This window comes from Culicoides brevitarsis, chromosome 1 (genome assembly GCF_036172545.1).
Source record: "Culicoides brevitarsis isolate CSIRO-B50_1 chromosome 1, AGI_CSIRO_Cbre_v1, whole genome shotgun sequence".
NCBI classification, from domain to species: Eukaryota; Metazoa; Arthropoda; class Insecta; order Diptera; family Ceratopogonidae; genus Culicoides; species Culicoides brevitarsis.
The window spans coordinates 1,692,078-1,705,440 of NC_087085.1; the positions used below are offsets into that span (position 1 = coordinate 1,692,078).

The following is a 13,363-nucleotide window of genomic DNA, read 5'->3' on the forward strand; positions in this document are numbered from 1 at the left end:
TCCGGTATAGTTTTAAAAACTTTTTTAAAAAATAGTTTTTTACTTTTTGAGAGAAAAAGAAGACAAAAACGAGGCAAATTGATTGAAAAGTTTGCTTGCTGTCCCGCTGTATGACATACGAGACGAGACTGTGTACGACACCGATGAAGAAATGTATTCAAAAATTGTGTTATTATTATTGTTGTTTGCTTTGTGTTATATTTTATGAATACAAATCAGGTATGATGTACGACAGTGGTGTGCCAAGAAGAAGTGAGTGAGTGAGTATATGGGCAAATAACAACAACAACAACAACTACAACAAGTAACAAAGATACAAAACGGCGAGAAAGAAGAGAACTTTTGGCAAATAATTGGTAAGTATTTTTTGATTTAATTTTTTTTAAATTTTTATTTTGCAGCGACTTGACTCAAGACGGACCCAAAATGACAAAAGAACTTACTTTTGGTGGTTTAATGGATCTTTCACGTGCTATTTACTAAAAAGTGTTGATCCGATCGACGACAACGGGTACAATATTCACTTCAATCATATTATTTTTTTATTTTATTTTTTTTTTCTACATGTACTGCTGCACATGTTCTTCACATTTGTACCTTCCGTCGCACTACTATATTGTGGTACGATACGCGTAACGCATATGTGTATATGGCAATAATAATAAAAACCGTCACTTGCGAATGAATAAATGACTATTTGGTACACAAAATATATTTCTTTTTAATTTTTTTCCGTAATAATTTCACCGATTCACACGATTTTTGTTCACTGTCCTGTTAGATTTTCGCATTTGGCGTAATTTTTAAATATTTTTTCACTAATTTTCATATAAATTTGCTGCGATTTTCATTTATTTCAACAATTTCTTGGCCGGAGCACAAATAACATGTACGTTTACTTGATAAGTTTTAATGTTATACTAACAATACAAAATCTATTGAATGAATGCTGAAGGGATACAAACACGCACACACTCACAATGCCATATATACAAACGACGTCAATAACACTGTACGAGCGGCAGACAGATGTGCCGCGATCTGTACAGTGCAGAGTTTGCCTTTGAATGGAATGTTGTTGCTGCTCGTACGAAGAGGTAAATTTTTTTTGTTGATTTCGATCCATTCGGAATTCCCCCTTGTACAAGTTTAACTTCGCGTCATACAACTAGATGTCACTCTAAAAATTATTTTCGAAACTTTATTTGAACGAATTTCGTTGCAAAATTTCATTCAAAAAACGATCCCATTCAACGGAGAAGATTTTTTCCATTTTCATCCTTTCCTGCGCAGATAAAATGCTGAATTTAATTGAATTTAGCGAAAGTTGCTTTAAAAATTTTAAGCCAGATGTCGCAGGAGACAACGACATGAAAGCGTAATACCAATCGTAGCTGAGCCCAAGAGCGTTCCAAAATGAGGGATCGTCGTTGGTTATTACAACAGGAAGATTTAAAGCAAAGTAAATGGCTGCGGGATGATTTCGTAAGTCAGAAACGAGATGCAGGACTTGATTACTGATGACACTGACTTCGATAGCAATGTTTTTAGTGAGAACTGTATTCCATAATAGCGGATGTTTGAGAAGAGCGTAACCATGCCCGATGCGTGTTGTGTTGAAGAGAATTGCGTCGATTATGTTGAAGTCGATGGAAGTACCCCACCAATCTGAAAATTAAAAGAAATTAATTATTAAAAAAAATATTTAAAAAATTTGAGATTTTTGAAGCTTAAAAATAATTTTTATATTTTTTTTTAAATTAATTTTTTTTTCGAAAGTTTTTAACTTTTATACTTTAAAATTCTTATTTTATTTTAATAATTTTTTAAAAATATTTTTTAATTTTTTCTGAAAAAATTTTTTTTTTTAATTTGAATTAATTAATTAATTTTAAATTTTTTAAAAATTTTTTATTCAATATTCTAATTTAAATTTAAATTTATTTATTTTTAAACATTTTTAATTTTTTCGGAAAAAAATTAATATAATTTATTTTTCATTTAATTTATAAATTTTAATTTTTTTCTCAAAAAAATACTTTTTTTAAATTTTTTTTTCGCAAAAAGTTAAATTTATAATTTTGAAAATTTATAAATTTTCTTTAAGAAAAAAAATTTAATTAATTTTTTTTTATTTATTTTTTTTTTATTTTATTGATAAAACGTAATTTTTTATTTTTTAAATGAAAATTCAATTTAATAATTTTTGCATTCAAAAATTTGAAATTTAATTCAATTTTAAAATTTTTATAAAATTTTATCCAAAATTTTTTTTTAGTCATAAAAATATTTATTTTTAAATTTGATTATAAATTTGAAAAAAAATTAATGAAAAATTAAAAATTTATAATCTTACTCGTTTCTCCGGCATGAAAAAAGAACTGTGTCTCAGGCGGTAATGCTCCAATAACTTGTTGCAAACAAATTAACGGCACTCCCAAATCTTCCTGCCCAACAAAATCGAATCCAATAACAAAGTTCGGAAAATTCATCTTCACTTGTGTGAACATCGTCACCCGCTTTGCCAACTTTTGTTCATCCGATCGCCGAAAAACTGAATAAATCGCCTTTGCTCCGACGAAATTCGAGTGAGTCACTCCAAATTCTCGTACAACGTCGTACAAAACACCCGCTGACTGCACATGATCGTAAAAATTCCCGAAATTGTCGTACAGCTCATTGAAACTCGTTCGAAATTCCGTGTAAAAAATGCCGTCATCATAAAATTCTTGCAACATTCGGTAATGGTAGTCCTTGTAAAATGGGAGAAAAGTCAGAAGATTTTCAATTGTGTCGAAAATTTCTTCAAATTCGGTCCAAACTTCGTTAATGTTGCTGTGTTTGATGCTCGGATTGTCATTTACCAACGAGATTTTTGAAGAAAGCCACGCGTCAAAATCTCTAATTTGGTTGAAATTCATCCCGAATCTCCTTTGTTGGATGTTAACAGCTTCATCGACGCAATTTTTGTGATCTCCAGCAGTGAAAATCGTTAAGCCATTAGAGTTCGTGCAATATTCGGCCTCTGGGCGATACGTCAAGTTACGAATAATCCACGTCGTTGACACAGAAGCTGTATTGTGAACATGCAACGAAGCTCCTTTCGGGATTTTCTTGATAATTTCAAAAATTTTACTCCTTTCGATCAACGGTTTTGCTTGAAAAAAATGCATCGCAGGAGCAAAAGTTGACAAATTTCGTAATCCAGCGTTTAATTCTTCACGTTTCAGGTTTCGAATGAGATTATCGACCAAAATTTCTTTTTCTGTGAGAGTTTGGGAACCTCCTTCGAGCATTTTTTCCTCCGTCATCATCATATTTGTGCGAATCGCATCAAGGTTTGGAACTAAAAATAAAATTTAAAGTAAAAATTATCAAAAATTCAAGAACTTACCAACTCGAGATGATGCAAAAGTCACAAGATGCAAACTCAAAAGAACGATTTTCAGCATTTTTCTTATAGAAAATGAGCGGAGTGAGGTTCAGAACTGAACTAATTGGAAATAAGCATGTCGCGATGCTTTAATAGAATTTCATCGTGGCCTCAGTTTGTGCTAATGTAAACAATTTCGACATAAAATCGATGGAATTATGTCACCTCGAAAAGGTTCTTATCAAGTTGATGAGTGATTTGCTATAAATGACATCAGAATAAACATTAATTGGGTACTTACCTGTCCTCATCGGAGGATTAGGTCAAGAAAAGTTGCTTCCAAAGGACTTTTTTGAGAATGAAGGGTGAGTAAATTGTCAAAAAATGCATTTTTAAGACTTTGATGAAAAATTGAACCCATGGTAAGAATGAAAAAATTATTTTAAAAAAAATAAATTAAATTTAATTAATTATTTTTAAAAATTAATACTTTTTTAAATTAAATTAATTTTTAAAAAAAATAAATTAAATTAAAAAATTAATAATAATTATTTTTTTAAATATAATTATTATTTTTAATAATTATTTAATTATTATTTTTTAATTTAATTTAATTTTTTATTGATATAATTATTTTTTTTTCTTTAATTTATTTTTTTTCAATTTTAATTTAATTTAAATATTTTATTAAATTGATTAAATTTAATTTGAATTATTTTTTTAATTTAATTTAATTAATTTAATTTTATTTAATTACCAAATTTTTAATTTATTTGAATTTAATAAATTAAATTTTTTTAATTATTTTTTTTTTTAAATTTTATATTAATTTTTTTTAAATTTAAATTTTTTTTCAAAAACTTACTTTATTCATAAGTTTAATTTAATTCCAAGCTTTTTCATAAAAATTTTCTCCTAAAGTTCAACAATTCCTCATAATTACTTCGTCACGCGTTGCTCATGTCATCGTTCAAGGCCATTTTTACGACAATCCAAACAAAAATAAACCATCAAACGTATAAAAGGCGTTTGGCGTCACATAAAACAATCGAATTTTTGTCATTTAATTCTTCCTGCCTGCCATAAATCAACATTTTCCCATCGAAAGGCCAAAAAATGAATATTTACGGGTCAAAAACAGTTTTTGTAGTAAATAAAAATCCAATCGCTTCGTATTGAAAAAGCGACAAAACATATGTAAATTTGTGATAAGTCTATTAACAAACATCTCGAATTTGAATAAATCGCAAAAGGAAAGAACAAAAGATCGATGCATGAAAAAAATTTTTTTAAACCGATCAACTGAAGAAGTTATGAAATTACAAAATTCGAGTTTAAAAAAAGTTTTAAAAGAGATTCACTCGGAGGTGTGGCTGAATTTGCATCAAATTAATTAAAAATTCATTCAAAAACTGAAAAACGTCACTTTTTAAATTCTGATTCACACATTTCATAAAAATTTCCGGAATTATTTTTTATCTAATTTTTCAATCATTAAAAATAAATATTTTTATTCAAATTTTTGATTGATTAAATTTTTCTCATCGATCCTTTTGTTCACAGCTCAAACAATGCTACCCGTTGCTGTTAATTAATTGACTCATTTATTCGATTTGATGCGATGGGAAAAATATTTGTTTGATAAATTTCTTCCGATTAGTTTCGAGCTTCCTATTTTTTTTTCTTACGAAACCTGAAATTAGGCAAGATTTGGTAAAACGAAAAAAATAAACAATAGACGTAAGAATTACATTGTCTTGTCTCGTCTTGGAGCGATTTGCAGTTAAAATTGGTAAGTACACGAAATAATTGCATTTTAATGCGATTTATCTTTTCAAGTTTAAAAATGTTTACTTTTGTGTTTCAGTTTCTAACTTGTTAAGGTCAAGTGTTGGTTTTTGTCAAGATATCCAAGTTGTAACTGATATCATCGCATAAATAAACATTTTAATAGTTTCTACCGTTTTTCGCTACTATTTGTTAGTAATGACCGTTCATTCATTTTTTATTTTATTTTACGGATGAAAAGTTGTCGTGAAGTTAAAGATTTGAGCGTTTTTCAGGAAATTTTTAAATTTGTCAACTTGGTTAAAAATGTTTTACGAGCGAAGCGGATTTGATTGTTTAGCCGAAAAAGTCAAGCGTTTTAATTAATTTGAAAATTCGTGTTCGTATAAATCTTTGTTTGAGGAGCAATCCAACACAAATATTCAAACCGATTAAAACGCTTCAATTGAACAAACCGTAGAATCGGCTTCGCTTGTAAAAATTTTAATCCAAATTTTAAATTTATTTTGCTGAATTAAAAATAAAACTCAGGTTTATAATTTAATGACAACTTTTCTATCGTTACCTATAAAAATTTTAAGATTATCAACCCTTATCAATTTTTACGAGCCAAGCCGATTCTATGGTTTGTTGTACTTTTATTAACGAAGCGTTTTAATTAGTTTGAAAACTCATGATCTAAGACTTCTGATACTAAAATTCACGAATTTTTAAACCGATGAAATCACTTCGCTTTTAAAAACCGAATAATCGACTTGGCTTATGAAAAATTCATTCAGATTTTCATTTTTTTAAATTAAAAACAAAATAACTCAATTTATATATTTTATGACAACTTTTCATTTAAAATTTTATTATTTCAAGATCATCGACTCGTATTAAATATTACGAGCCGAGTCGATTATATGGTTTGTTGCATTTTTATAAGTGAAGGGTTTTAATTGGTTTGAAAACTCGTTCTCAAAAACTTTTTAAATAAAATTTAAAACTTTCAAACCGATAAAAACGCTTTACTTTTGAAATTCAACAAACCAAAGAATCGACTTAGCTCGTAATTTTTTTTTTATATTTAAATGTTAATCTAAAAACTTTTATCTTATAGAATCAACTTGGCAACATCTATGAACAAAAAAATGTGAAATTATCAACAATTAAGAATTCATCGAACGTCGAGACAACAAATGGTGCAAATTTGACAAACACGTTCAAAAATTCCATTTAATCCAAACCAAGCAAATTTTTATTTAACTTTTTTTTTTACAGACAGACACTTTTTCAGACAAAAATCTTGACTGCATTTCAAATCAAAGCGATTCAGTAAATTATGTAAAGGTTGTGAGCATTCATTCACATTTTTTACTATTCACAAATAGATTCGAAACAAATATTTGCGTAGATTTTTTCCTCGCGATTACATTGTCTTGTACAGCATTCGAAACAACTAAAAACATGAAAAAAGGTGCGTAAACGCGTGCCTCATTAATTTTAACACAATTTTATTTGGGCTCGAACTAAAATAACGGATCAAGATCATCGAAAGTATTCTCTTGTCTTGTCAATTTCTGTCAAGGTCACGTGACTCATTTTAATTTCTTATTGAATAACTTGTGCATTTTATGACTTTTATTGATTTTCGTCTGCTTAAAGTTAAAGATAAAGACAAGGGTGTTGACGCGTAAATATTTAAAATTTATTAAAGTTAAATTAAAATTAAGCGATGGAGACGTCTGGTTTTTAAAATTCTTGAATAAAATGATAAATTTAGAATCATCGATAATCTCCAAAAACCCATCAAATTAGCATAGACACGTAATTTTTCATAAAAAAAAATTATGCAAAATCCTATTAATAAATTTTAAAGTCTATTCACCTCACGGATTTCATAACAAAAACCCGATAAAAGGGCATCAAATCGTTCAAAGGTCATCATGGCATAATTTTAAAACAACAAAGATGAACTCCAGACAACAACGCAAGACGAGCCAAACCACAATATTGTAATAAAAAAATTATGACAGCCATATTTTCGAGTTATGAACGGCAAATATCAAGCGAACGTCTCTCTAATTAAGATGAAAAACGTTAGAAAATATTTAAATTTATTTATTTTTTGTGTCGTGTTTTGTTTAAGCAATTTATTAACGATGTTTACACGGCATCTCATATCATCTCAGACACCACAGAGAGACATTTAAATGTTAATTTCTGGTCAAAAGTGTCTGAGGAAATTCAAAAAGGTCGAACTTGGTTAATTTTTATTGCTGCGATGAACTTTTTTCGTCGAAAATTCTACAAAAAATCATAAATTACGTAATTTTCTCCCAAAGTTGAGGTCACCTCTTGCATTACTTCACAAAAGAATCTGCAACATTATATGACATAACCTCCGCGCTTTGTGACACGAAAAGAATTAATATTTCCAATTATAAATCCATTTGTCTAGAAAACCAGTCAGAAGTGTCAAAAAACACGCGAATCTCATCCATCTCGCCAAAAAAATGACAACACAAAAAAAAAATCACGACAAAAAATTAATAATTTGCATCCCACGATTAAATGTTTACTTATCCCTACTGGTTCTGAGATTCACAAAAATAAAAAAATAAAAATAATCGAAAAAGTGAAAGTGACGTACAAAGGTGTGTGAGAAAAACCGCGCGCGCGATGATGATGCACAACAATAACACAAAAAAAAAATATCAAAAACACATCGACATATGAGTGAGTCAACATAAAGTCTGTTTTGCTTAAACGCCATACAAAAAGTTAAAGTTGAGCTCGTACGAACAGCAATAAAGATCTGTAGAAACTCGCGAGACACGGAGCTAGACAGACATTCGCACCGCTGATTATTATCATTTAATGGACTAACGTCGAGAAGTTCGGATGTGAATTCTGCTGAAAATAAAAAAAAATATTTATTAAAAAAAAATAAAAGAAAAATAAGAAAAAAAAAATATTTAAATAAAAATAATTTTTTAAAAATAAAAAAATATTAAAAAAAAAATATTAAAAAAAAATAAAATTTAATTAAATAAAAATCATTAAATTAAATAAAATTAAAAAAAAATAAAAAAATTTAAATTAAAAAAAAATATTAATAAAAACTTTTAAATTAAATTAAATATTTAAAAAAAATTATATATTTATTTATTTAAAAACGTAAAAAAAAAATAAAAATTATTTTTAAATAAAATTATAAAATTATTTTTATAAAAGTTAAATATTTTTAAGAAAAAAAAATTATTTAAATTTAAAATAATAAGGAACTGAAAAAAAAATCATAAAAAGTGATAATTTATTCAAGTGTGTGAAAAACAACCGCAATTAAAAATTACAAGACTGCCAAGAAAAACATTCCGCGGAAATAACTCAATCAACTCAAACTCAACAATTTGGATATAATTGGCGCCTTTTGTTCTCTCAGGTGAGTCAAATACATCTTTTTAACATATTTACATGAAAACTCACAAAATTCATAATAATAATTATTTTCTACTAATCTCATGTGATTTATGGGGTTTTTAACACCTTTTTAATGATTTTACTTACAAAAGTTACATGTGCATCATAAATATGGTTCAAGAGGTCATTTTACAAATATTATTTTATTTTAATGCCTTTTTTCTAAAAATATCATAAAATATGTAGGAATAAATTTAATGTTTATTTTTTGCATATAATAAAATAAATAAATGATTTTTAAACAAATAAATAAAATTATTACGAGTATCTAACAAAAAGTGACGAAAAATGTGATTTATTTGTAAAAAAAAAGGAATCGTGATGATGAATATTTTTTTATAAAAAAAAAGATGATGACAACCGATCCGTGTGAGAGCGAACAGAAGCCTCACCTTGTTGTGTTGCAATTTAATTTGTACATTTTTTTCTACAACATGTATTCATATGAGTTGATGAAATTCATGATATTACGTGAAATATGGCAGAACAGAAGAGTGTCTAGGTCAAGAAATTTTTTTTTCATATTTTTTTTTATTTGTTCAAATCAAACGATTTTTGAACAAGTTTTCATAAATATTATTTTTCATCATGAAAAAAAAATTATTTTATTATTTCCATTAAATATCATTAAATTCCCATAAATTTAATTAAAATGATTTATTTTAAAATTAATTATCATGTTAACAAAAATATTTTTTAACTTGAATTTTTTTAAATAATTATAATGAGAATTATTTTAATATTTATTAAAAAACATAAAATATTGATCAAATTTTATATTAATAATTTTTTTAATGAATTTTTATTTTATAGTTATCAATTTAATTTTTAATAATTTTTTATGTAGAAACATGAAAGAAAGTATTTTTTTTATAAAAATTTTTAAATATTAAAAAAAAATAATCGATATTTTAATAATAATGATAATATTTTTAAATAATGAATAATTATATTTTAATTAATTTTTAAAATATTAAATATTTTTTTCATATATTTACTTCAAATAATTTTTTATTATAAAACAATTCACAAATTTTGTTAAATATTTTTTTTTTTAATTTTTAATGATATTTTTGAATAAAGATAAATATTAACATTTTTAATTAAAACATAAAATTTTCAATTCAAATGTTAATATTAACTTGTTAACGTAAACATACAATTTTAACATAAATCCAAAAAAAAATCCCTTAGGCGACTTATTTCCTTGATTTTTGTTTAATCCCCTAATAAAAGAGCATCACGTGAGTTCATTCAAGGTCCAAAAATTATTTGATAATTTTAAAAACAAACAAATTTTCAAATTTTTTAAATAATATAATAATAATGCAACAACGTTAATTAAGCTAATATGTGCTATAAACCTAATGAAGCAATGTACCTAACTAACAAAAAAGCAAAAAAAAAAAAAAAATTTTGTGTGATTTTTGATGAATTTTTGTTCAAATATTTATACATGTTTGTTCAAGTTTTTGTACTTAACAAAAGAAAATTAAATATTATTATTTTTTTACAATTTTTTTTTTACATTTTTTACATAAATTTTTTGCGTTGTAAAATAATTTTTCATATGAATATTCAAATAAATATCAATTAATCGCGTGTGTATTTAAATCTTGATGTCTATTCAAGATTTGCATGCAATAAAAATATTTTTTTATTATTTCACGACACACGAGTGCCCAAAAAGTGTGAATTTTTATTATTTGAAGATTTTTGTTCGATTCAGTTCAATAAAAATAAATAATACCGACAATTATTACATAAAAAAAATTGATGAGCATCTCTTAAATGTTCACTTATTTTGGACAATGAGAGTAATTTTATTCAAATTTTGGCGAACAGTGAAAATAATAAAAAATATAATGTCGGGTGATTTGCGCATCAAGTGTGATGTGATTAAATAATGTATCAATTTTATCATCAATTTTTTTCAATAGTTTATGCAAAGTAATTTGCAAATATTTGTACAAACAATTTTTTTTTTTTATTTTTTTTTATTATTGGAGTAATTGCAACTCGTTATTTTTGAACCCACGTCAGTCACTTTGAACCCTCATTAAACTTTTTTTCTCCAAATCAGAGTCCGGTAAGCGATCATTAATCGCTGATTGTTTCAATCGATTGCGTAAATTTTCCGTCCGAAACAAGAGAAGATATCGTAAAAGTTCGTGTAAGTGACATGAATCATCAATAAAAGTGCCAAAGGGCTTTTTACGCGTCTTTCTTCGTCTTCTTCTCTCGTGTAGCATTGCAACAACGTTTAAAAAGTGTGTCGTCTTCACAATACTTCACAGTTGTTGCCCATTTTAAATTAAAAATTATTGTTATTTTTAATAAAAATCCGTTGTTGTGCAATAAATCTTCACAAGGGACAAATTTACTCGCGGGAGGAGGAGATGAAATCGATCTTTAAAAAAATCGCTTACAAAAAAAAAATAAAAAATTATTTCTACGAAAACATTGAAATTTTTCCATTAATTAATATTCAATCTGCGATTTTTTTGTTGTCTCCTTTTATTGATAATTTTTTCAAGAAATGCACAATTATCGAAGAAACGTGATGTCATGGGCAGGTCATCTCCTCCAAAAAATTGATGTTATGTAAGAGAATGGACAAGAACCTGTTTAGAAATTATTTTTGTTTGTTTTCGGAAACGGAGGATTTGTCAAAACGGATGACGATTGACGAACAGCGCAAAAAATTAATAATAATGTAAATGGGACTTGTGTGATGATAAAAGCGAAGAACGGGAGACGACGCGAAATAATAAAAGTCGTGAATTTATGAAGATGTTAGTGATTCGGAATCAGCGATTCTTATTTAAATTAAGGAGTTATAAATAAATAAATTGTTGGTTCGTATTGTTTTTTTGGATTTTAGAACACAAAGTTTTGTTAAGAGGTGTTAAAAGACCACCGAATGATTTTTTTTTATTTGAAGATTTAATGTGTTTTCGTTAATTTTTGACATTTTTTTAAACTGATAGTATTTTAAGTGAATTTAATAAAAATATTATGATATATTATTTATGATTCTTAAAATATTAGGTATTTAGAAATTTTTTTATTTTTTTTTTTTAAATTTCATTTTAATTATTCAATTCCAATGTTAAAACTTTATTATTAAATTTAAAAAAAATATTTTTGAAAAAAAAACTTAAAAGGTTATGAAAGAATATCATATCCTGATATATCCACAGAATAATTTTTTTATTTTTTTTTTTTTTAATTAAAAAAAAAATTTTAAATTTAATTTAATTTAGGTAATTTAAAAATTTTAAATTTAAAAAAATCATAGAATTATTAAGATTTAATGAATATTATTTTACATGATATATCAGGATATTTTTTTATTAAAAGGTTCATACAAGGAATTATTATTTTTAAATGTTTAAAAATTTTAAGTAAAAGGTATGAAAGTAAAAAAATAAGTCTCTGAAGGAACCCACAAAAATATGTATGTAAATATATGGATATATCATGATTTTTTAGCATTTTTTAAAAGAAAAATTACTTAAAAAATTAATTTAAAAAATTTTGAAAATTTATTTTTTTTTTAATATATTAATTTTTTTTAAATTTAATTTTTAGTATTTCAAATTTACTTTATTAAAAAAAAAAATATTTTTGAAAAAAAAACTTTTAAATCCTTAGAATAATAATTTTATTTAACCTAAAAATTTTTTAAAATTAAAAAAAAATTAATTTAAATTAAAAATTTAAAAAAATTCAAATTTAATTTAAAAAAAAAATTTGTAAAAAATAAAAAAAATTAATTAAAGTTAAATAATTCAAATATGACCTATAAAAATTAAATTTTCTAATTTATCATGATATATTACGTTAATATCATAATATTACTCCAATTACTCTTTAATTACTTTTCGAACGCAATCTCGCAACTTTTCGTGACTCCAACGAATTTACTCAAATTAACTCATCACCCAAACAACTTTCATCGCATTAACTTACAATTTATTCCCTTAGGCTGCCATAACTCACCTTTTCCATGTCACCATATTAAACGCAAAACGAAACATCTTCTTTACGTTGCAATTTGCAATTTAAATTAAAAGAGCTGATTCTCAAGGTTATTAATTAAAAATAAATCACAACATCAGTTCTGACCTAAGCCGCAACTTCTCCGCTTGACATAACATTTTAATTAATAATTTATGGCAAATTACAGGCTCAACAACGTCGCGCGATGATACTTTAATTGCACGCTTTTAGAGACGAACAAGGAACGGAAAAAAAGCAGGAAGGATGAAAGGCATGAGATCACATACGGTAAGCCATATAATTAATTGCTGAAGAGCACACATGAAGTTGAAGGTCTCGCGATCAAAATTATATCGAAAAAGTAGATGATGATTATTATTTAAATGCACTTCAAGGGCGATTTCTAAGTGTTTTTTCTCACCTGCGGTTATTTTTACAACACTTTTTTTTGTTTCAAATTTGAATCGAAAACAAAAAAAAATCAACTTCTAAGATCAAAATTCAAGATTAGATTGTTTGGCGCGTTTTTCAGCTCGTGTGTGTCTTGAACAATTGATTAATGCTAAATTATGTTTTTTCTCGCAGGTTTTCAGGTTGAAAAGGTCAACGAAAACGCTATTGTTGTTCATGCTAACGGGTTTGGTAATGATTGCTCTCAACAAAAAAGTTTTAGAATCAGCCACGAGTCAGAAAAGTCGACAAATTAACGAAGTAGATTCGTTTCTCATAAGG

General features: G+C 26.0%; 2 protein-coding genes across 2 annotated transcripts in view; both read right to left on the reverse strand.

The window, feature by feature from the left end:
- LOC134828217 (neurogenic protein mastermind) overlaps positions 1 to 637 on the reverse strand; it is a 97,782-nt gene extending 97,145 nt beyond the window's left edge. Inside the window, exon 1 of the mRNA XM_063841245.1 lies at positions 444 to 637. The gene's annotated coding sequence lies outside the window, so the exon portion shown is untranslated. The remainder of the gene's footprint in view (positions 1 to 443) is intronic.
- Positions 638 to 1,201: 564 nt separating this feature from the next.
- LOC134828220 (adenosine deaminase 2-like) lies at positions 1,202 to 3,452 on the reverse strand. The gene is made up of 3 exons (XM_063841249.1): positions 3,395 to 3,452; positions 2,357 to 3,346; positions 1,202 to 1,668 (listed from the first exon to the last, which is right to left on the reverse strand). Exons 1-3 carry the CDS (start codon positions 3,450 to 3,452, stop codon positions 1,202 to 1,204), a joined length of 1,515 nt encoding a protein of 504 aa, XP_063697319.1.
- Between the last annotated feature and the right edge of the window lie 9,911 nt (positions 3,453 to 13,363).

Coding starts and splice junctions, on each gene's coding strand:
- LOC134828220 (XM_063841249.1), bottom strand. CDS start 3,452: ATGCTGAAAATCGTTCTTTTGAGTTTGCATCTTGTGACTTTTGCATCA. Junction 3,347..3,394: donor TTTTGCATCATCTCGAGTTG/GTAAGTTCTTGA, acceptor TTTTATTTTTAG/TTCCAAACCTTGATGCGATT. Junction 1,669..2,356: donor TTTTCATGCCGGAGAAACGA/GTAAGATTATAA, acceptor TTTAATTTTCAG/ATTGGTGGGGTACTTCCATC.